The sequence below is a fragment of the Gobio gobio genome (genome assembly GCF_949357685.1).
Source record: "Gobio gobio genome assembly, chromosome: 9".
Lineage (NCBI taxonomy): Eukaryota > Metazoa > Chordata > Actinopteri > Cypriniformes > Gobionidae > Gobio > Gobio gobio.
The window spans coordinates 53,363,057-53,386,223 of NC_137115.1; the positions used below are offsets into that span (position 1 = coordinate 53,363,057).

General features: G+C 39.1%; 1 protein-coding gene across 1 annotated transcript in view; it reads right to left on the reverse strand.

Annotated features, from left to right (window-relative positions):
* Nucleotides 1-2,225: 2,225 nt before the first annotated feature.
* The window catches only part of gmps (guanine monophosphate synthase), a 37,144-nt gene continuing 16,202 nt past the window's right edge, over nucleotides 2,226-23,167 (reverse strand). Inside the window, exons 8-16 of the mRNA XM_079825792.1 lie at nucleotides 20,188-20,339; nucleotides 19,746-19,919; nucleotides 16,731-16,836; nucleotides 16,253-16,368; nucleotides 15,323-15,448; nucleotides 10,425-10,540; nucleotides 8,307-8,437; nucleotides 6,332-6,504; nucleotides 2,226-3,878 (exon numbers count right to left, since the gene is read on the reverse strand). Of these exons, the coding sequence (XP_079681918.1) occupies nucleotides 3,777-3,878; nucleotides 6,332-6,504; nucleotides 8,307-8,437; nucleotides 10,425-10,540; nucleotides 15,323-15,448; nucleotides 16,253-16,368; nucleotides 16,731-16,836; nucleotides 19,746-19,919; nucleotides 20,188-20,339 (1,196 nt within the window). The 3' untranslated portion in view covers nucleotides 2,226-3,776. The remainder of the gene's footprint in view (nucleotides 3,879-6,331; nucleotides 6,505-8,306; nucleotides 8,438-10,424; nucleotides 10,541-15,322; nucleotides 15,449-16,252; nucleotides 16,369-16,730; nucleotides 16,837-19,745; nucleotides 19,920-20,187; nucleotides 20,340-23,167) is intronic.

The window sequence follows — 23,167 nt, forward strand, 5'->3', positions numbered from 1 at the left end:
GATTGTTTGCACCACAGAATAAAAAATAAAAACAAGGTAATTGCAACTTTTTTTCTTCAAAATTTGCATGATACAAACTCACAATTGAGAAAAATTCAGAATTGCGTGATATAGACTCTCGATTGCGGGACACAGGGCCATATTTTAGCAATCTAAGCTCACGGTTCAGGTGCACTTCGGGCGTGTCTGAATCCACTTTTGCTAGTTTAACGACAGGAAAATCAGTCGGCGGGCCCAGAACATGATACAAAATGGTTGTCCCTCGTCTCTTATTGAGTCATGGGTGTGTTTTGGGTGTAACGTGCAATAAACCAATCAGAGTCTCATCTCCCACTCCCTTTAAATGCCAGTTGTTAACGTGGCTATAATTATACGTAATTATAATTATTCATAAGTATGTAGTGTCATAAATACATCTCTGACGTTTATAACAAACCAAACAGTTTGAAAATCAGTAGAAAATTGAGCAAGTTATGGTTATTTAAAAAGTACAAGCACCATTAAAACACAATGTTATGAGTGAGCGAGCCGACTGTGACAAGATGGCCGCCAGGCGCGGACGTCGACCTCCATTGGCCAGCAGTCCATTGGCATTGAGCTGGCGTCATGGCGGATTCGCTATTTGCATGCGAGCTGAAATTGGACCAATCAGCTGTAAGCAATGACACCACTCTGATGCAATAAAGACACTCCCCCTATTTCTACTCTTAATTAAACGTCACTATAGAGCAAATGTTTTAAAAAGACTAAAGCGTCTGGCTTTTAACAGTGCTTAATAATAAAAATAATGAATGATTTAGATAACATTTATGTAATTATTATACGCTTAATCAATTACACATATATCATTTTAGTTAATTAATCATTAATAGGCACTTTGTTACAATTTATACAAATAGCCCATACAAATAAGCTTTAAAATCAATAAATAAAGCTATAAAATGACTACATGTGAGCTTAAATGTTCAATTCTCTCTATATATCAACTAAACTAACTTCACTTGCACTGACGTAGTAAGATTTCTCCTCTTTCATAGACAGCTCTTTTCTTCTTGCTGTGTAAATTAATTTAAATTCTTAATATTTTTCAATCATGTAATATTCGGCAGAAGAGAGAAGTGAATCTCAGTTGATCCACAGCGTGTGATTGGCTGTTCACTACTGATGTCACGGCTAAACTCAGGATCAAAGCCTGAGCTGATGATCAGCATAATGGGACCAACAAAGCCTGAATTGATTGGTTTGGTTTTGTCAACCCGAAACTAATCCTGTAAGCCTGAGTTTGTTAAACTACCATCATGGTACAGGCCCCTGGCAGATGAAAAGAGCCGTCTATGAAAGAGGAGAAATCTTACTACGTCTGTGCAAGTAAAGGTTATGAAGTTAGTTTAGTTGATAGAGAGAGAGAACTGAACATTTAAGCTCACATGTAGTCATTTTATAGCTTGCTGTATTGATTTTAAAGCTTATTTGTATGGGCTATTTATATTCATTTGAACAAAGTGCCTATTAATGATTGATTAACTAAAATGATACATGTGTAATTGATTAAGGATTATATCAAAGGATAATTCAAAATTATTATTATTATAAAAAAAGCATTGTTAAAAGCCAAACGCTTTAGTCTTTTTAAAACATTTGCTCTGTAGTGACCTTTAATTTAGAGTAGAAACGGGGAGTGGCTTTATTGCATCAGAGGCGTGTCACTTTGCTCACAGCTGATTGGTCCAATTTCAGTTTGAGATCTCTTATCCAGAACATAACCTGCCCTGGAGCAGGTTAGCCGTGGAGCATAAGTTACAATGGAGATGAACACTGCTAAAAGCCAAACCACTTTAAATGGTACCTAAAACCCAGGATTAGCACAAACTAAGCTTAAACATATCTGGCTAGCCAGCTAAACCGGCTTCATGGTATAGGCCCCTGGTTTTCAGACCAGCATGCCCATGGGCGAACAGATGGGCGGCAGTGCATTTGCTATTTAAACAACGTGACGCTGGACATGAAAAAGAGAACTGTGTCAGGATGAAACTCGCAAAAAACAATTGCGCCGGGTGTATGATAGAGACCAAAAAGTCAGAATTGTGTGATATAAAGTTGCAATTACCATCTTTTAAATCGTTTTATTCTGTGATAATTTGTCATGCGATTTGCACCATATGTATATTTATAGCAGCTTGTGAATCAAATGCAATTTCTATAGAAATCAATGAATGAAAGCTCTTGTGATGAGAGAAATCTGAACACAGAGTTCTTTATTAAAGCTCAGTTTGCATTATACAAATATCAGTTTCAAACTGCATGCGGTGGCTTGGTCTGAGGCACAATACTAAGGTAAAACAGCATTGTTCATGTTTAGACAAAAAAAAGGAGGCGGGGAGGGGGGGGGGGGGGGGTCGGGTTCAACATAGAATTGCATAAATTAAACTGAATATCATATGCAATATTGCAGTTTACCCACTTAACTTGTTAGTCGTATTTTTAATAGACAAGTAAAATATACACATGGCAAATGTGACACTGAGAAAAAGACATTAAGAGCAATTAAGACAAGGGAGTAAGTTCATCTTGCATTGAGTTGGTTTGCTATCGTGACAACAGAAGGTTTCGAAATGAAATATTTGAAGACAATAAATACCGAGCATGTAATTCATATCACAACAATTCTCTACATCATCATAATTTAGAGGGTCGCCCTCCCTCCCTCTATACATACAAGAGCACGCTTCTGTTAAAGGAGTGGAATATTAAAAACGAGGCCACACGCACACAGGAGGACAGTAACTCGCGCTCCAGATTCATTTAAGCCCAACTCGCCCCTGTCAATCGCCTGCTCTTCCTCCCTCTCTTAATCTCCTTTCGTTTACCTTCGGGAACACTATTGCTCTACCTAGCACAAAAAAATACCAAGGCCTTTATTGGTGAAAATAAGAACACTGTCGATCTCACGCGTTTATAAGACCGGCCCAGGCAAACTCATTTAAAATGCAGACATCAGATATTACACGCGTCACTATTCAAACGTTAATAATCCTTTTCTTGAAATGAGAAAATAATGCAGCATAAAATAATGTCATATCCCTGAAAAAAAAAAAAGGAAAACAGGCACAAATTTCAGGAAGCCTCCAGATTTAGGAGAGTCTCCTTCACAGCAAAACCTCTGTGATAACCCAACCCGTCCGCGTAATCGGATCTCTGATCTGTATTTGGCAAATAAACATCGATTGGTCACGGTTTAAGAAACTACTGCTGAAGAGTTCAGGCAAGAAATCCAAACCCAAATCAACCCTGGGATCGTGAAAACAAGCTCTTAAAGGCAGAAAGCGGCAACACTTGATCCTTAAATCAGTGGATTTGCTTTTCTTTAAAAAAAAAAAACTGTGTTTTGTTCGTGTGGACAGTCGACTGCCTTATAACAGAAAATATGGACCTGTCACAATGCATTAAACACACAGAGCTGATACAAAAAACTAATCCAATGTATCATCATCATTATTCTCAGTGAAGAGGATAACAACAACAACAATTATAATACCAATAATATTACAACCGACCCCAAAAAATGTGGCCGGACTGAAGTAGCGATGTCAGCTTAGCGCCGATCACAGTACAACCTGCCATTGTAGGGAATGTTCCGGTCTCAGTGGGACAATGACAGGGCGGCGTGCCTAAAGGGGAAGTGGGAGTGGAGACGAGGGGGGGAATGTTACAGTACCGGGAAAGGGGGAGGTAGAAGAGGAGTCGACGAGGATAAGAAGGTACAATAGTCCACGGCTCTACTCCCATTCGGTGGTTCCTGGAGGCTTGGACGTCAGGTCATACATCACCCGTGAGATGCCCGGGATTTTCTTGATCTCGTTGACCATTTTGAGAACCACCTGTGGCCAGAGGAGCACGGGTTAGTGGATGAAGATGATGGAGGGAGGGAGGGGTGTGCGATATATAGCGTCTATATCGTGATTGTTGTTGTCTGACATTATGGAGTATGTCCCTCGCTTTACAAACACATCTAGAGAGTGCACACATACACCACCTGATGTAGTCTAGTAGGTTACACTAGTGCATTTAGAGTGCATGCTTTCACTGTGTGATATAGTACATTAAAATGCATTTATAACGCCCCTAATATTCAAGATAAGGGGCAAAAATGCCTCTATGTTTATTATATTTATATAGTTAACACATGGAGCACTGTTTTTTTCTCCAAATATCAGTACGATTACTAATGTGTTTTTGATTTTATACAACGGTTCAATAAACAAGACGTTAATATTAAAGAAATAGTTCACCCAAAAATGACAATTCGTCATTTACTCTCGCTCTAAATGTTGCAAACCTTTTTTCTTCTGCCTAACACAAAAGATGATATTTTTGGTAACCAAACAGTTGATGGGTTGATAGTATTTTTTTCCCATGCTATAGAAGTCAAAGGGTGTTTGGTCCTCAAAGTTACATCTTATTTTGTAATCAGCAGAAGAAACAAATTCATACAGGTTGAGCAATTAAAGCGCGAGTAAATTATGATTGAATTATAATTTTTTGGGTGAACTATCCCTTTAAGTGACTTAAATTTTAGACACAATATTGCCTGTTTCTGCTCCATTTCGGCAATGAAAATAGTTCCAAACAAAGCTACCGGACGGTTTTGAGTCTCTGAGCAACACACGGTGGTGTTTCGTTACTGAATCGTTTGAATGAATGATTAAATGACTCGCTCATTCAGACAGTCAAATGCTTAGTTCCTAAATGAAGCAGCCGTTTGAATGAATCATTTGAATGAATGATTCAATAACTCACTCATTCAGACAGTCTAATGCTTAGTTCCTGAATGAAGCAGCCGTTTGAATGAATCATTTGAATGAATGATTCAATAACTCACTCATTCAGATAGTCTAATGCTTAGTTCCTGAATGAAGCAGCCGTTTGAATGAATCATTTGAATGAATGATTCAATGACTCACTCATTCAGATAGTCAAATGCTTCGTTCCTGAATGAATCAGCCGTTTGAATGAATCGTTTGAATGAATGATTCAATGACTCACTCATTCAGACAGTCAAATGCTTCATTCCTGAATGAATCAGCCATTTGAATGAATCGTTTGAATGAATGATTCAATGACTCATTCAGATAGTCAAATGCTTCGTTCCTGAATGAATCAGCCGTTTGAATGAATCGTTTAAATGAATGATTCAATGACTCACTCATTCAGACAGTCAAATGCTTCGTTCCTGAATGAATCAGCTGTTTGAATGAATCGTTTGAATGAATGATTCAATGACCAACTCATTCAGACAGTCAAATGCTTCGTTCCTGAATGAATCAGCCGTTTGAATGCATTCATATCCCTCTGAGCTCATTAAACAGTCTCTGTAAATGATCTAAACGCCATTTCAGATTCCGATTCTGTTTCCCAGAAAGATTCATTTTGTTGATACTGATTTAATTTTATTGGTAACAGCCCTATTGGGTCTTATTATTCTAATTTAATTTGATTAAATGTAAGAACTTGACACAGAAGATGATGCATACATTTAATTGGCTTTAAAAAAATGGCTTTATAAAAGATAAAAATTGCCATAAAAAGGTAAAAATCAATTTAAACATATTGGAAAAGATGATTTGTGTCACTGCTGCGAACTGAAAACCTTACAGACTATGAAGAATATCAAAAACTTCGAGGAGACCCAGGTACCAACACAAATACACTGACAAAATGACGTCTAATGTAGGATTACAAATTTATACATTGTTATATCTAGGTTCCAATGTAATAGAATATAACTGAAAACATTATCTATATTTGTGTTTTACATTTTGAAATAAACTTGAGGAAATTCTAAGGAGATCACGTCAGGCTGTGTAAGTGGTTGAGACATTAAGTCTTTTGTCTTTATGCACTTCCTGACTATTTACCATGACAAGTTTAGAGCAATACTGCCTGAGTGATTGGATTAGCATCTATGCATTTGAATGGCACTTCTGGGTTCTGGATTCTGCTGATTGAATTACGGCTGATGAGACAGGAATGTTTGGGGTGTGTCTCTATTTTCCTATGTCTCCTCCCCTGCTGTATAATCCCTCCTCTTGAAATGTATATAAAATACAATGTTCAACTGGCTTTAGTCAGACTTGGAACCTCAGCGGAAAGACAGTATGTTTTTCTCAATAAAGAATCCTGCTGAAAAACCTATCCAAGTTCTCCTGGTCTCTACTTCAAGAAACAACAGAAGTTCACAACACTAATCATCGTTATCGAGAAAATCCCAGAAAATATAGAGCTATAATTTGTCAATATCGCACACGTGTGGCTGGAGGATCTGATCTCTCACCTCTTCAGGGATTTGGTTGTCTGGAGTAGCGGCGATGCCGGTCATGAAGTCGCTGGTGATGAAGGTTCTGATGACGACGGACCGCCTGCAGGACGGCTGCTTCTGCAGCGGGTCACGATCAAAGTGCAGTGGGGTGAGGATGACTGGCATCTGGCTGATTTTACTCGAGTAGCCTGGATATAAAGCACAATACATAATGGTAATGGTAGTATATAAACAGAATACATAAACAGTAATGGCTCTATGATAATATCTAGCACCAGTAATACATCTAGTCTAGCTGACACTCCAACATAGTAGGTGAGGGTATTGCACCTTTAAAGAATGTGTCAGAGGAGACAATTATCCCATAATTTACTCGCCCTCAAGCCATCCTAGGTGTATATGAGTTTCTTCTTTCAGCCAAACACAATCTAAGATATATTAAAAAATATATAAGCTTTATAATGGCATTGAATAGTGCGAGTTCGGCTGAAAGAAGGAGGTCATACACACCTAGGATGGCTAATTATGGGATAATTTACATTTTTGGGTGAACTATCCCTTTAATGCTGGTTGCCACCAGTCATAAAATGAAAAAAAAGACAATGATGATGCCATGTGTAGCTACTAGTGCCACACAGAATCATTTGAGGACAAAAGCGAGACATCTACACGCATCCAAAAAATGTTGGGGACTTTTTTTGGATCACATTAAATTATGGGTGTTACGGCCAGTTCACACCAAAGATGATAACTTTAACCCTTAATCGTCCCTCAAGTAGGGTTTACGTTTGAGTCCCTTGGGGTCAGATAGACCCCAAACTTTTACAGAGCGATTGCATAAGGAAATAGGAATTTTTTTACATGGAAAACTATATATCATTTTTTTTATTTACTTCTCAACTATACATTTATGCTGTGTTTTTGTGGGTATTTGGTAGTTTTTTTACATATTTACTGCACAAATACTTAACTATGTCATAAATTGGCTCATTAAAAAAAAAAAAATTCTGAAAAAAATCACTTGAATGATGATCTTAAATAAATATAAATAGTTTTTGGACATTGCTCTATGTGTTAGGGATAGAATACCGCCATCTGCAGGTTTGTGGAAAAACTTTAGGAATTATAGTTAAAGAGAAAGAGAGTGCAATGACCACATGATCCACTAGAGGTCCAGAAGGAAAATAATCCAGAAGTTAAGCTGCCTTTCATCTTTCTTTTATTTGCCCTTTTCCCTCTCTTTCTCATGATTGTTTCATGTTGCATTTGTGCTCTAGTATTTGTCCTTCATTTATGTATGGAATTTTTTCAGATTTATTCCAGTTTTGTTGATTTTATTTGCCAATTTCAATAAAAATACTCTCTGTTGCAGTCACACACGTGTGTTTGTGTGTGTTTGTACGTGTGTGTGTGTGTGTATGAGATAGAAAGTTCGTTCTACTTTGTGTTTATGCTCTAGGACCAGACCTTGATATAAATGTGGAAATTTTCAGATTTATACTGGATTTAGTTAATTTTTTTTGACAAAAAAAGTGAAAAAAAAAATATTTTTTACACTTTCCCATTCATTTTCAATGTGGGGTCAATCTGACCCCGAGGGACTTAAACGGTAATTTTTTTTTTACACACCTTTAGAACAACCAAATCAAGCCCAGATTTTGTGTGCATGTTTTTTTTTTGCATGTATTTAGGAAAAGTCACAGAGTCTCATGGCCCTGAGATGAAGGGAACACTTTTTAAAAATGGAGGAAAAGTCCAGTGGGGTCAGCTGGACCCCAAGGGACGATTAAGGGTTAAACAGTTAAATCCGTATTAAAAAAAACAGTACAACAGTAACATTTGCAGTGTGATGTTGTCTAACCAAGCAGAGACGTGACTGTGGTGAAGTGTGTACACGGCTCTCGCAGAAGCCATAGCTGTGGTGGGAGTGTTTACACATGGAAAGGTTATGACAATAATGAAGCAGACAGTGGAGGCAGCCAGCTCTTACCGGACTCCCTTAAAATGGAGTGCGCTACAAAATCTGCCTGTCTTAGCGTGCTCAGTACACCAGTGGTCAGGAAGGTGGGCGTGATGTCAGTGGGCGGCTCCTTTACGTGTGACCCAAAGACGTAAACAACTCTGCAAAGGAAGAGATGAACAAGAAGGGTATAAGAATAAGAGCTTTATTGACATTATCAGAAAACTTATTAAAGGGTTAGTTCATCCAAAAATGAAAATGATGTCATTAATTACTTGCCTTCATGTCGTTCCAAATCCGTAAGACTTTCGTTCATGTTCGAAACACAAAGATATTTTGAATGAAATCTGAGAGCTTTCTGTCCCTCCATTGACAGCTACACAACTACCACTTTGACGCTTTAAGTTCATAAAAACATCATAAAACTTGGAAAGGTTTAGTTTGATTTTTCTGAAGAGACTATCGCTTTATTAGCCTGGTACATTTCATTTGTACAGAGAGTCTGGCCACTCTCCATTGACCAGCGTTAACTTCCTTGAAGGCGGGAACTCTGTGGAAGTTTAAAACTATTGTCTCTGGATCTGCCATAACCAATCGCTAACGTTTGGTCGTGACGCATGTCATCTCAAACTAGCGCACAACATCAACCTCATCGTTCTCAGCCACTCCCTCTGTTTGCTAATTGGACCGGTAAAAATGTGTTCGGAGAAAACCTAAGAATAAACCGCAGTCCCAGACGGAGTACTGAAGGAAAATTAAAATTGAGCGGAAGTACGTAGGAGGGCGGAGCCAGGCTATCGCTTTATATGATGAACAGATTGAATTTAGGCTTTTATTCACATAAACATTCATCACATCAGTTGTGGTAAACGGAAGCTCAAGCATGAGAACCAATGAGGTTCATTCTCGTTTTAAACAGCATGTTTGAGCTTCAGCGAGAACCAATGAGGTTCATTCTCGTGTTAAACAGCATGTTTGAGCTTCAGCGAGAACCAATGAGGTTCATTCTCGTTTTAAACAGCATGTTTGAGCTTCAGCGAGAACCAATGAGGTTCATTCTCGTGTTAAACAGCATGTTTGAGCTTCAGCGAGAACCAATGAGGTTCATTCTAGGGATGCACCGGTTGACCGGACAAAAATCGTTTTTCTTTGTATTTTTCTGCCGATTTTTCCGGAAGTGTGCCCGCGTGCACATACGCCTATATTGCAATCATTCGCGAACATGTCACTTGTAACTTGTGTGTTACAAACGGCAACTGGAGAACTGAGGGAAGAGACAGGGAATGAAGAGCCGCTTTCCTGCGCGAGCTTACCTCTCCACGCCCTGGACAAGCGCAGATGGTGAGCGTTTGTTCAGCTCAGCTTTTCACGTGTTGGATCGGATGAGAACGAAAAAGACTAACTTGTGACAAAGCCGAAATAATTATTTTTGTAAAGAACATGCATGCACTTTTGAAATGAAATACAATCAGTTCTGCATAGGATGATCATTTTTATTTTACCTTAAAATTATATTGACTTAATTTGATTTAAAAAGCACCTGCTGTAGCATCTTAGTTTTTTTTGTTGCACTAAAAATTATTTGATTTAACATTTTGGAACAATTATATACTTTGGTTTTATTATTTAATTTCACTGGTAAAGACTTTTTTTCTTTGCACTGAATTTGTTTTCATTGGCCAAAAGCTAATTTGGCCTGTTAAATACCAAATAAACATCTTAATCATGTATACTTTCATTGTGTAAAAAAAAGGAAATCGGAATCGGCCAGTTTGCTTGAAAAAAAAAATCGGAATCGGCCATGTGATCGGTGCATCACTAGTTCATTCAAATGTTTCATCAAAAACAACCTTCATTTGTGTTCTGAAGATGAATGAAAGTCTTGCGGTTTGGAACGACATAAGGGTGAGGAATTAATGACAGAATTTTTGGGTGAACTAACCCTTTAAGGCACACATTAAAGGACTATTTCATACATGAAAATTGTGTCCCACTTACAGTTCCATTCAAAAGTTGAAAAGCTGCTTCATATTTTTGTGCAAAGCATGATACATTTTTTTTTTAATTCTTTGATGAACAGAAATCTTTTGTCTAACATGGTTGGTGGGAAGAGAGCTGGAGCAAAGTGCCAAACTGATGTGTCATTACCTGTTGATGGAGTGACAGATCCGAGGGATGAGTCTGGCCAGGAACATCAGCGAATCCCAGTGAGGAGCCTCTTTACTGCTCACCCCACACACATAACTGTATGACCGGGAGTCACCCTGTACAGACGGATCATATGGACTCAGAGTTAACACATGCTCCAACATCTCAGGAAAGACAGAAATATTCATTTTAAACATTTGTGTGAATGAGTGCATCCTTGCTGTAGAGAAGACGCCAACTGTTAAAACTATTAACCATTAACAACAACAACAACATGCACAAATACAGTGCACGGTATTTAAAACTCTTCCTCCCCCTCTGTGTGTCAGCATGTCCCAGCTCAGAGTCTGGAGACGGTGGTAATTTTAGCACAGCTGTGGTATAGTAGTAGGCCATTTGTAAGAGGAACACCCAGCCATGCATCATCAACCAATGTGGTGAGACGCTGCCCGGCTCTGTCTGGACCAGTGACTAAGAACAGACGCAAACCAGCCTCCTCTAGCAGTATGATTGAAAACCTGTTTATAAATACAAACATCATGAGACCAGCACATAGCAGCAGAGGAGCGATCACTCTATATGCTGATATGATACAGACTGTACTGCACTGAAAGTGCTGCTCTTTGACATTCTCATCAGAACTATAAATAACACCCAAATGAAACAAAGCAATAGAGAGTGAATAAGCAACTGTGTGTGTGTGTGCGTGCTTGTGCGTGTGCATGTGTGAGAGAGAAATGAAAGTGTTTGAAAGGCCAACCACAGAAATGTCAACATGTTGGCGCTATGCAGCCAGACAGGTTGTTTTGGAGACAATATGAATTGAATCTAAAACAAGTGAGCAGTGTGGTGGACATGGGTCATCATAGGCACTCTGACTGGTGTGTTGACACACCAGTCCTCCCATAAGCCATCATTAAAATGTTGTGACTTGCAGCACAGTAGACTGTCTGTTGGCTTGGACCGGATGGGACAGTCTTCGTTGCCCTTGTGCATCAATGAGCTTCGGGTGTCCGTCCCTCCTCGGATCACTGTTGGTAAATTCTCACCACTGCTAACCGGGAGCAACACACAAGCCATGCCGTTTCACAGATGCTCTGACCCAGTCGCCTTGCCATAACAATTTGGCCCTTGTCAAAGTGGCTCAGATCATAATTCCTGCCCATCTCTGTTTATTACGAGAACTGATTGTCTGCTTATCATCTATTCTACCCAGACTAGGGATGTTCATTTACACAAATTCCCATGATCGAGCGTTGTTTCAAGTAACGACCAATTAATCGTTACACTGCAATATACAGTGAGGAAAATAAGTATTTGAACGCCCTGCTGTTTTGCAAGTTCCCCCACTTAGAAATCATGGAGGGGTCTGAAATTGTCATCGTAGGTGCATGTCCACTGTGAGAGACATAATCTAAAAAAAAAAAAATCCAGAAATCACAATGTATGATTTTTAACTATTTATTTGTATGATACAGCTGCAAATAAGTATTTGAACACCTGAGAAAATCAATGTTAATATTTGGTACAGTAGCCTTTGTTTGCAATCACAGAGGTCAAACGTTTCCTGTAGTTTTTCAGCAGGTTTGCACTGCAGGAGGGATTTTGGCCCACTCCTCCACACAGATCTTCTCTAGATCAATCAGGTTTCTGGCCTGTCGCTGAGAAACACGGAGTTTGAGCTCCTTCCAAAGATTCTCTATTGGGTTTAGGTCTGGAGACGGGCTAGGCCACGCCAGAACCTTGATATGCTTCTTACAGAGCCACTCCTTGGTTATCCTGGCTGTGTGCTTCGGGTCATTGTCATGTTGGAAGACCCAGCCTCGACCCATCTTCAATGCTCTAACTGAGGGAAGGAGGTTGTTCCCCAAAATCTCGCAATACATGGGCCCGGTCATCCTCTCCTTAATACAGTGCAGTCGCCCTGTCCCATGTGCAGAAAAACACCCCCAAAGCATGATGCTACCACCCCCATGCTTCACAGTAGGGATGGTGTTCTTGGGATGGTACTCATCATTCTTCTTTCTCAAAAAACGTTTAGTGGAATTATGACCAAAAAGTTTTATTTTGGTCTCATCTGACCACATGACTTTCTCCCATGACTCCTCTGGATCATCCAAATGGTCATTGGCAAACTTAAGATGGGCCTGGACATGTGCTGGTTTAAGCAGGGGAACCTTCCGTGCCATGCATGATTTCAAACCATGACGTCTTAGTGTGTACTCACACTAGCCAGTTTGAACCGTAACCGAGTGCGTTTGACCACCAAAGCGCGGTTCGTTTGACTAGTGTGAGTGATCCGAACCGTGCTCGGGCACGGCTCGATTAGCCGGCCCTGGCCCGCTTGGAAGAGGTGGGCCAGAGCACGGTTCAGTTGGACTCGGGCGCGGTTCGCATGCAGTGTGAGCGCTAACCGTGCTGGAGCACGGAACAGCTGCGCGCTACTATCAACATTACAACAGCAAACACCAAACTATTACTACTTGGATACACTTTTCAATTAATTCAATAATATTTAGGTTTATAATGGTTCTGGTTTTCACCTTATTGATGAACATGAATTGAAGTTTGCGGGTAAAGCTGCAAATTCCTCCGTCAAAGTCAGCTGCCTCCGTAATAATCTTCTGATATGTGCAGTGCAATCAAGTGAAAATCGCTGCGCGGCATAAATTATAAATGTATTAGGCAGTCTATTAGCGAAAGCGCTTTTCTTCCTGTCTTCTTCAAAACAAAAAGTTGCATCGTGAATGACTTAAGCGTGCTCCGGCCCGGGACGTTAAGTGCAATGTGAGTGCAGGCCAGCGGGGGAGTGGGGAGGGGGGACAATCGCGCTCGAGCACGGTACAAGGCAATCGTGCTTAGTGTGAGTACACCCTTAGTGTATTACCAACAGTAACCTTGGAAATGGTGGTCCCAGCTCTTATCAGGCCATTGACCAGCTCCTCCCATGTAGTTCTGGGCTGATTTCTCACCTTTCTTAGGATCATTGAGACCCCACGAGGTGAGATCTTGCATGGAGCCCCAGTCCGAGGGAGATTGACAGTCATGTTTAGCTTCTTCCATTTTCTAATGATTGCTCCAACAGTGGACCTTTTTTCACCAAGCTGCTTAGCAATTTCCCCGCAGCCCTTTCCAGCCTTGTGGAGGTGTACAATTTTGTCTCTAGTGTCTTTGGACAGCTCTTTGGTCTTGGCCATGTTAGTAGTTGGATTCTTACTGATTGTATGGGGTGGACAGGTGTCTTTATGCAGCTAACAACCTCAAACAGGTGCATCTAATAAATTAAAGGCAGACTAACAGGTCTTTGAGGGTCAGAATTCTAGCAAATACTTATTTGCAGCTGTATCATACAAATAAATAGTTAAAAAAAATCATATATTGTGATTTCTGGATTTTTTTTTTAGATTATGTCTCTCACAGTGGACATGCACCTACGATGACAATTTCAGACCCCTCCATGATTTCCAAGTGGGAGAACTTGCAAAATAGCAGGGTGTTCAAATACTTATTTTCCTCACTGTATAGGCCTACATAAAAGAAACAATATTATAACTTACATTTGCACAAAAAACATAAATGTAAGTTTATGTTACATTTAAACTTACATAAGTTTAAATGTAAACTTTTTTGACATTGCCAACCTGCAAATTAATTTTAGAGCAAGTAATAAACACAAAATGGATTGTTTGAGTTGTGTATTGTGCCTTTTTCCTTTAACACTATTTGTTTAATAATTTTAATGGAACCGGAATCGTTAGGCGGAACCGGAACCGGAAAATTTCTTACGATTCCCAACCCTAAAATTGAGGGAGCAAAAGCAACATCGGCTCCAAATATCGGCAGCCCGTATCAGTCATCGGCTAAGTCTGATGAAAAATAAATAAATAAATCGGTCGATCCCTAGTGAATACACACGCAAATGTATAGTCATGGTGAAGGTGTAACACTGGATTCACACGGGGCGTCAGCGTTAACGCTTGGCTGAAGCTTCGTGCTGATGCGACCATCATAGTGACAACAGCCAATCACACGTCTGCTCTGGGGTTGCATGAACGCAATTGGCTAGCGTCTGCTCTAGGGTATTTGCATAGGGCGATCTGATTGGATGATGCCTGCATTGGCGCTTGAAAAGTTGAGAAATCTTCAACTTCTGCCGCTTGCAACGCGAGTGAAGCGACGCGACAGAACCCACAATTCAGTTCGGCAACGCATGACGTCACCCATTCAAAGTAAATGAGAAGCGTTAACGCAGACGCCCCGTGTGAATGCAGCGTAACTCCAGCTGTAAAATGGTCCCAAACATAACTCCGGCGCACTTGCTTAATGTTTGGCGGTTGAGCTGCACGCATGCGCATGGCCCTGCTTAATCGACGATCGATAAGTTATCGATTAAAGTTATTATTGACAATTGATTGATTAATCGTTAACATCCCTAACTCAGACCTTAATATGTGGCCTTGTTAGGAGATCACCTGTGACTGGTTATAATATTTTGGCTCATCAGTGTATAACACTTAACTCCTATGCAAAATGACATGCTAGTAAAAAGCCAGAGAATTTGCCTGCTGGCAGTTTAGAACACAATGAACAATCGACTCTTTTACATAGATCAGTGATCAAGACTAGTCAATTAGTAACCTCATACGAGCGGGTTCATTTTACATGTCCTGCCAAATACGATTATCTCAGTTATTGAACACTTTTGCATGTGGAATAAATGATTGAAAGCTGACTGCTATGTGCAATTCTACAATGCCATCTGTATTTAAAAAGTGATCCACACCACTAGGTGTCAGTACCAGTGAAAGACATTTTGTTCAATGCAACAAAAAGAATTCATAATGTGAGCATTAGAATTATTCACCATGTCTGAATGGTGCGTGGATGACGAGGCTTACCTGTACACCGACAGTTTTGATTGGCAGCAGAAAGGCATTTAGTGAATGAAGGCTGGTGATCTGCATGAGTTTCTCTTCCTCCTCATCTGATATGCATGACTTCACTCTTTGAAGAAGGGTGTGAGGCTGAACGGATTGACATCAAAAGGATTAATATTTTATAGCGGGCCATATATAATCCAAAGGAAGCACTGAAAAAAGGACTGTGCGCTTTCAAGTATCCACTTTCAACTTAATCACAAAACTTACTGTTAAAGGTGCAGTAAGTGATTTCTGAGAAACGCCTTAAATCAACACCTAAACAAACTATTGTGTGAATGTTTGCTAGATGCCTGTTCTTTGTGTGTGCTGAAAAAACGTGTCTGTGCATAGTCCAGGCTGTGTAAATAGGAGAAAAAAAGTGGATTAGACCAATCAGACCGAGCAGCACAACGCTCCTGTAGCCAATCAGCAGTAGGGGGCGTGTCCATTTGTGATTGGGGAGGAGTGTGAGCAAAAGGGAGATTTGAAGTAAGACTGTAGAAAGAGAGATGGCTGAGAGACATTACAAAAGAGAAAAGGAATCAGAGGAATATCTCTGGTTATGATCAAAGCTTTCCAGTGTAAACAGGAAGGCCTGAAAACGGATGCTGAGATTGCTTTGTTTCTGCCGTTTCACAGAACCAAGATATGCTGTTGTATGTTTCTGTAATCACAGCTGATTCATTCATACTTGTGCGAGCTGCCTGATGCGGTTAGTGGTTGTCTGTGTTGCATAGCGTGTTTGATATGTTGGGGGCGGAGCAATGAAGAGAGGGGTGTGTTTGTTCGGGTGCCAATTTCAGATATCAACAGTGTTTCTCAGAAATCGCTCACTGCACCTTGAAGTTGAAAAGATCAATTATGTAAGGTCAGTCCCAATAATTCAGCCAACAATGTTTAAACATGCACCTTTTTGACACTGGCAGAGAAGTCTGTGATGATTTTCAGGACGTTGTTGGTCTCGGCGAAGTCTTTACAGACGTAAGGCTCATCAGCACAGATCACTCTAATGGCCAGACCCGGACCTGCAACACACATTACACACAACTTCAGCAAAGCACATTTCACAAGTCATTCATCGTTACATGTACATCACGCATTTAAAATGTATACCCAATTTAAACATTCACAATTTTGGGGGTCAGTAAGATTTTTTAGTTTCTTGCAAAGCCTGCATTCATTTGATCAAAAATACAGTAAAAACAGTATTATTGTGAAATATATGCAGACTAGGGCATTAATATGTGCTTTATAAGTACTAATAAACAGCCAATATCCTAGTAATATGCATTCTAATAAGGAACTAGTTAATAGTGAAAACTGAACGCTAAAATAAAGTGTTTTCAAAATTAGAAATGGGGGATTTGAAGGTTTCTGATGCTCTTACCAGGGAAAGGGTGTCGGGAGACGATCTCTTCAGGGAGTCCCAGCTCTCGACCTAGTGCTCTCACTTCATCCTTATGGAAATCTTTCAGCGGTTCGATTACTTTACCCTGAAGGACACAACGTTCAGAAGAGTCAGCAAATAACAGTTATGAAGGCGGCATAATAGAGTTTCTCTAACAGGAAGAGACTCCCTATTGCGTGCCTCTATTGTGTCACACCGCAGGGGCTCTGAATACTGCCACCAAATACATTATAAAACCACTTTGCCTGCTTGAGTTCACCAATATTGACAGAAGAAACGGCATGAATGTGAACATTTTAAATAAATAATTGCACATGCATCAGAGATAAAGATTTATCAGTACAAAAAAATTAAATAATCTAAGAATATCCAGTTACCAAGCTACATGGGGGATAAATTAATCATTCATATTATTTAACTTTAAATGGTAAAAAACTAAGGCCTGATTTCACAGATTAAGACAGGATTACGCCCGTTTTCACACATACTCGATGCAGGAGCAGCACGCGCTGTTGTGCTTTTCAGTGCGCAACTGATCCGCCGTTGTACACCACAAATACAGCATTTATTCATTATTTTTTATTTCAAATCCAAAAGTTGTTACTGAACATGGCTAGTCAGCATGTTCAGTAGAGAGGCAAAACATTTAAACATAGGTGTTATAGCCTAAAATCACAAACATTTTAAATTAAAACTTACAATAGGCTCGAAAAAAAAGCAGACTCATCTTTTCTTTTGTTTTTGAATATTTTTTACAAGAAATCCTGCAGGTCATAACGGAATTCGTTTTTCCACCTCCAAGAAAGGACAAATGCTATCCATTATGTCTCCTTTTTTACCTAAATCCCATGTAAAGGTGTAGTTTTCCTTGCTTTACCCAAGGAAAAAAGCCATGCGTTGACTTTGAAACAGAGAAGACTTTAAATTATATGCATCGGTGGTGAAATTACTAAAATTTTCGCATCAATACATGTTTATTTTAATGCGAATAATACGCCGTCACTTTAATTCAGGGCAATGTTTTAAGATATATCAGTGAAGTTGCTTTCCGTTAACACAGCTCAAACATGAATTTTAGTCTGGGACTATCTTAAGCCTTGTCTGTCAAATTACTATATAATACAACACAATATTTATTTAAAAAGCACGCTTAAAAACAACCAAGGCTGACTAAAGTGCTGTACAAAAAAACAATAATCGAACCGAAGATAAAGGAGTACTGAAAGTCAAAGAGAATAGGTCTTTAGAGCAGATCTGAAGGTGGAAATAGAGGGAAATAATCTGATGTAAAGAGGAAGACTGTTCAAAAGTGTATATAATTAACAAAAGTTAATGTATCATTGCTGTAGGGCAGTAACCTCTCCATATTTTGTAATTTAAATTTTTTTCATAAAGCATTCCTATTGGTAACCATTTATATCTGCCTGTGGGTTTTGCCAATATTTAACCAATGAGAAGTATTAAAAAAAGAGCTTTGCTGCGTCCCAATTCGCCTACTTATACTACGACCTAAAAGTATGTGCTCTTTTTGTGAAGAAAAAGTGCATACTTTTGAGTGTGTAGCAGAAGAGTAGGCAAGCTTTGGGACATACTACTCCGTCATCTTTAACGGACTCTGTTGCTTAGTTACGTGCATTCGTCACTGTTTAAACTGCCCTGTCAATCATCATCACAGTTCAAATCCTCAACATTCAATTTAATTTCCTACCGGGTATAGGAGAGAAATGTAGTAGCACGTCGACCTGCCATTCGTGGGTCTTTAATGCAGAAACTCTCCTCATGTGTTTGCAGTTTGAATATAATGATGCATTTAAAAGTTAATGTCTAAACGTATCATTACAAAAGTTCTCAATGCTGCTGCAGGTGAAATATAATGAGGATAACGTTGAATACATTTATTTTCGTCAGGTTAAATACTGATAATTGACCACTCAAACCATTAATCTAAACCTCTCTACTTAACCGTCAGACTCACACATCCGTCATGTTTGTAGTTTAACACTTTTTATCCGCGTTTGTAGTTCTAATCAAATCCTTGTCCAACTCACAATGGGTTGTGGGCAATATCAGCCCTTAGAGTGTGCGTCGATCTGCACTTCAAATTCTAACTGAAAATAGTAGATCATCCGGGTATCTTTGGAATAATCTTTTCAATATACTACGATTTGGGACGTACTAATTCTATTTTCAAATACTATTTAGGATGTATAGTATGCGTATTGGGACGCAGCACTTGTGTCTAAATTTCTTAACTCCATTGGATACTCAAACTGTCAGTCAAACCTCATAACTCCGCCCACCACTATCATGAATAAAGTGGGACACACAGTTTGGAACATCTCTGCTTGTTTGCAATGCAAGAGTAAATAAAGAACTGGTTGCTTGAATAAATACAGCATTTTCTCTACTCAAGAAACACTATTATATAAAATCGAATGGTTTCGTTTTGTATTTGAGGAGCGGAGAAGTGTCTTAGTCGAACATCTGTCATCGAGTCATAGCCAATACAGTCTTAAACCTGTATAACATGAGATTTTGGCCAAATGACAGAAACGACTGACACCCAACATGGGTACAGTAAACTTTAGAGCTTGTAAGTTGATAAATGTAATGCGATGCACAACTACGTTTTAAATGATGGACAAAACACAAAATGTCCAACATTGATGGATCAAAACCCTCGCAACTCCATTTGAGCTCGATTTTGGTAAAATGCTAATAATGACACATGCAAGTATCTGACCATTTATAAAGCCACAATATCAACTCTTGTTTATATTAAATAATTATTTGAAAATCATTAGGAAATTATTTTTATTTAGCCTGTCACAATATGAGGTAAATCTGGCCCTGGATTCAATGGAGAGTTACAGGACATTAATGAGGAAACACAGGTTCGGCTTATATTAGGACATGTTACAGGCAGGGCTCGAACCTGCAAAAGCCATTTCGGCACCATTGCTCAACACAAATTTGGTTGACGTTAATCTTTACCTCGTCTCTGAGTTTGCGGATGAGCTCTGTGTCGTTGTGGTGTGTTTTGATCACTTCTGCCTTCCCGCTAGCAAGGTGAGACGCACTCTCAATAAGGTCTGGCCTGAGCGTCCCTTGTGCCAAGAACACATCCTCTGGCTTCAGATTCATCTCTCCAATCACCTCATTCGCCACCTGAGAGAGACACAGCACATTCGAGACTCACTGTTCTCATATTATAGTCCATCATCTGCTACACATTCTCAGATCACTTCGCAACTCAAGAGACTTTAATGCTCTGTAATAGGTTTATTCTCCAGGCGAAGTCTTGTTTGATGTGTACACAAGACATTTTAAGCGAATCAATAATGACGTCGACAGTTGCCCACTCTAATATCATTACAGGACCATCTGATAATAATGACGACATCAGGGCGGATCTACAAAAAGCAGAGCTACACACTTTTACAAATGTATCCCCAATGATCTTCCGCTTCTCTTCTGGATTGGTGGTCATGTTGAGAGTTTTGCTGATGCGTTTCCTGGGTGTGCGGTCCTCTTCTGAGATTGGCAGGGTCGTTGTTCCATTGTAAAAGGTGTGTGCTGCGTTTACAACTGTGAATCAGAGAGAGTGATGTCATGGTTACAACACTGATGTGTGTTTCAGAAAGTAAAAAGTAAGGGATGCACCGACGTATCGGCCAATAATCGTATCGCCCGACAAAAGCAATTATTTTCACCATTGATGATCTGTCAATCAAAGGGGCTGAAAATGTCTCGTGTTGAATTTAAGGCTGTTGAAGTTAATGCGACAATAATGCATTAGCCAGGGTTTCTGCAGGTATTATAAAGGCAAATGTAAGACTTTTTAACCCTCTGGTGCTCTTTGTTTAGGGGTTGCATTGGTTGTCTTCCCGGTCAGAAGTGACCGGACACCTAAAAATTAAACTTCCTCCACCTCAGTAAAACCAATGCAATTTATTTTTCTTTAATTATATTTTTTCTTTTTAATTTTGTATTTTGAGATGATTTGATGGTATTTTTTTATATTTATGCAATAATTATGGTCTATTTTTGCCATTGAAAATTATATACTTTTTTTTTTTAAGTCATCAAGTTTCATATTTCATATTTTTCCGATGAAGCTGTGATTTAAAAAAATTCAAAATGTGGTTCATAGGCTCAGTGTGTGTGTGTATAAGTGTGCGTATGTGCGTGTGTGTGTGTGTGAGTGGATGTGTCAATATCACACTGATGATGTTTTAGAGTGTCACCCCTTTACTGTTGTGTACGTTTTTTCTGCATTGTGGCCGATTTGTAGATTGTACACAAAAATATTCAGTGAATTTTTGTGTTTTTGCCCATTTCCTATGGTCAGTCATTTATGACCGAAGACAATGAACGCTACTTTTTTTTTTACGACCAATTAGCATGCTCGAATCATGACCCCAATTTTTTTGTGTGTTTACATACCTAATGCAAGTAAAGTCACCAAGTTTCATATCATTCTGATGAAGCTGTGATTTTTAACACTTCAGACCGAAGAGCACCAGAGGGTTAAAGACCTTTTGAAGACCAAGTAAAGAAAATTCAAGGAATAAATTGAAGTGAACACAATATGTCAATATGTTCTCTAAGGATGCTTTCACACTAGCACTTTTGGTGCGCACCTAGGTTCGATTGATGCCAGAGTTTGGTTCGTTTGGATGATTGGCTGTCTTCCGAATTCGGGCGCTCACCCGCAAACCATACCAGAGTCCGCTTAAAAAGGTGGTCTGGGGTCTGGTTCATGTGAACTCCGGTACTTTGGTAGCTTTGATAACAAAACCAACGGTTCAAACACAAAAATATAAAAGTGAGGTGAGCAACGCTATGCATTTTACAACCCTCTCGTTCGCCGTCACCAAGTTACATGGTAAACAGCTGCTGCTTTGATGACGCAAACGCACCCCGGTTCGGACCCAAATAATATAATATGAACACAGTCCAGCGGAGGCCGGGGAAGCAATCGAACTCGGGTTCAGTCCAGGCAATCGAACCAAGTGTGAAAGCACCCTAAAGGTAAATGTCCAGGAAGAAACACAATGAGTTGTATTAGCAACACTTCAGAGTCTGAAAATACAACTTCCAACAGATATCCATCACTTTTCTATTAATTTTACACAGTAGCAGCTTGAATCCCTGTGATCCCAACCAGTAGAATATGAAAATAACTTTTACTGTATCTTCTGATCACACTACAAAAAAAGTGATTCTTCCTCAGTATTTTTGTCGTCTTTCCCAGTGCAAAATGTCTAAATATTCTTAAATCAAGATACATTTACTGGAGATACAAAATGACTTAAATATGAAGTCTTGTTTTCTGTGAAAATTATCAAAATGAAGGGAGTTTATGATAGAGCAAATATCTGCCAATGGGCTGAGAAAAAAAAAAACTTAATTCAGAGGGAAGTTCTCTTAACTTATTGATATAGATGTTCATTTTTTCCAAGACTTACATTTGCATCTCAAGTAAATGCATCTTGATTTAAAGACGTTTAGATATTTGTATAGGAAAACAGGACAAAAATATTGAGGAAGATATACATTTTTTGCTAATTTATGGAACATTTATGCCGTGACTGTATACATTTCTACTCTGATTTAAGACCTTTTTAATGCCTTGGTTTGTGTAAGGGAAAATTAAGACTATTTAAGAACCGCAGAAACCATGATTAACAGCAAAAAATTAAAATAGCGACATTAATGCAGGCTCTATTTGACCCTATGAATCACCTGTAGTTCAAGCCAGGTCTGCGTTTTTTCCCTACATCAAACATTATTTGTAATGTTCTTCCATTCTCCCATCCAATAATCACAAAGAGCTTTGTTGCCTTTGGTAAGAAACAGTCTCAGCTTTTCAAATTCTGTCCATTTTATCACAAAATCCAAACAATAAATGGCAATAAATTGACACTCTTAAATGTGACGTGACAGATTTTTGTATCGCCTCAGTTCAAGCTGCAGTCTTTTCTTCCTCTTTAATACAACTTATAGCACAAAAAACAAGCATGAACATTAAAAGGTATGTTGAATGATACAGTAAAACTTCATGTATCATGTCACATGTAATCGCTCAGTGTTTCAACCGCGGAAAGATGCTTGTGGACAATGTCACAACCTTAAATTCACCTCAATGAAAGTACAATGTGTACAGTTAATTAGTTAGAGATGAGCTTATTTACTGTTAATGATACATGTGTACTTGAATTAAATTGTCATGAAGACAAGTGTTAATGAAAACTGTAACTTGAGCATGGGTTTTATACAAACGTGTGTGTAAGTATTATCTGAAAATAAATAGCAGTTGAATGTAATAGTTTGGGCTCTGTTGCTAATTTTAACCTCTAATATTATAGTAATGTGCCAAATGAGAGGGTTCCCTATATAGTTTACATCATTAG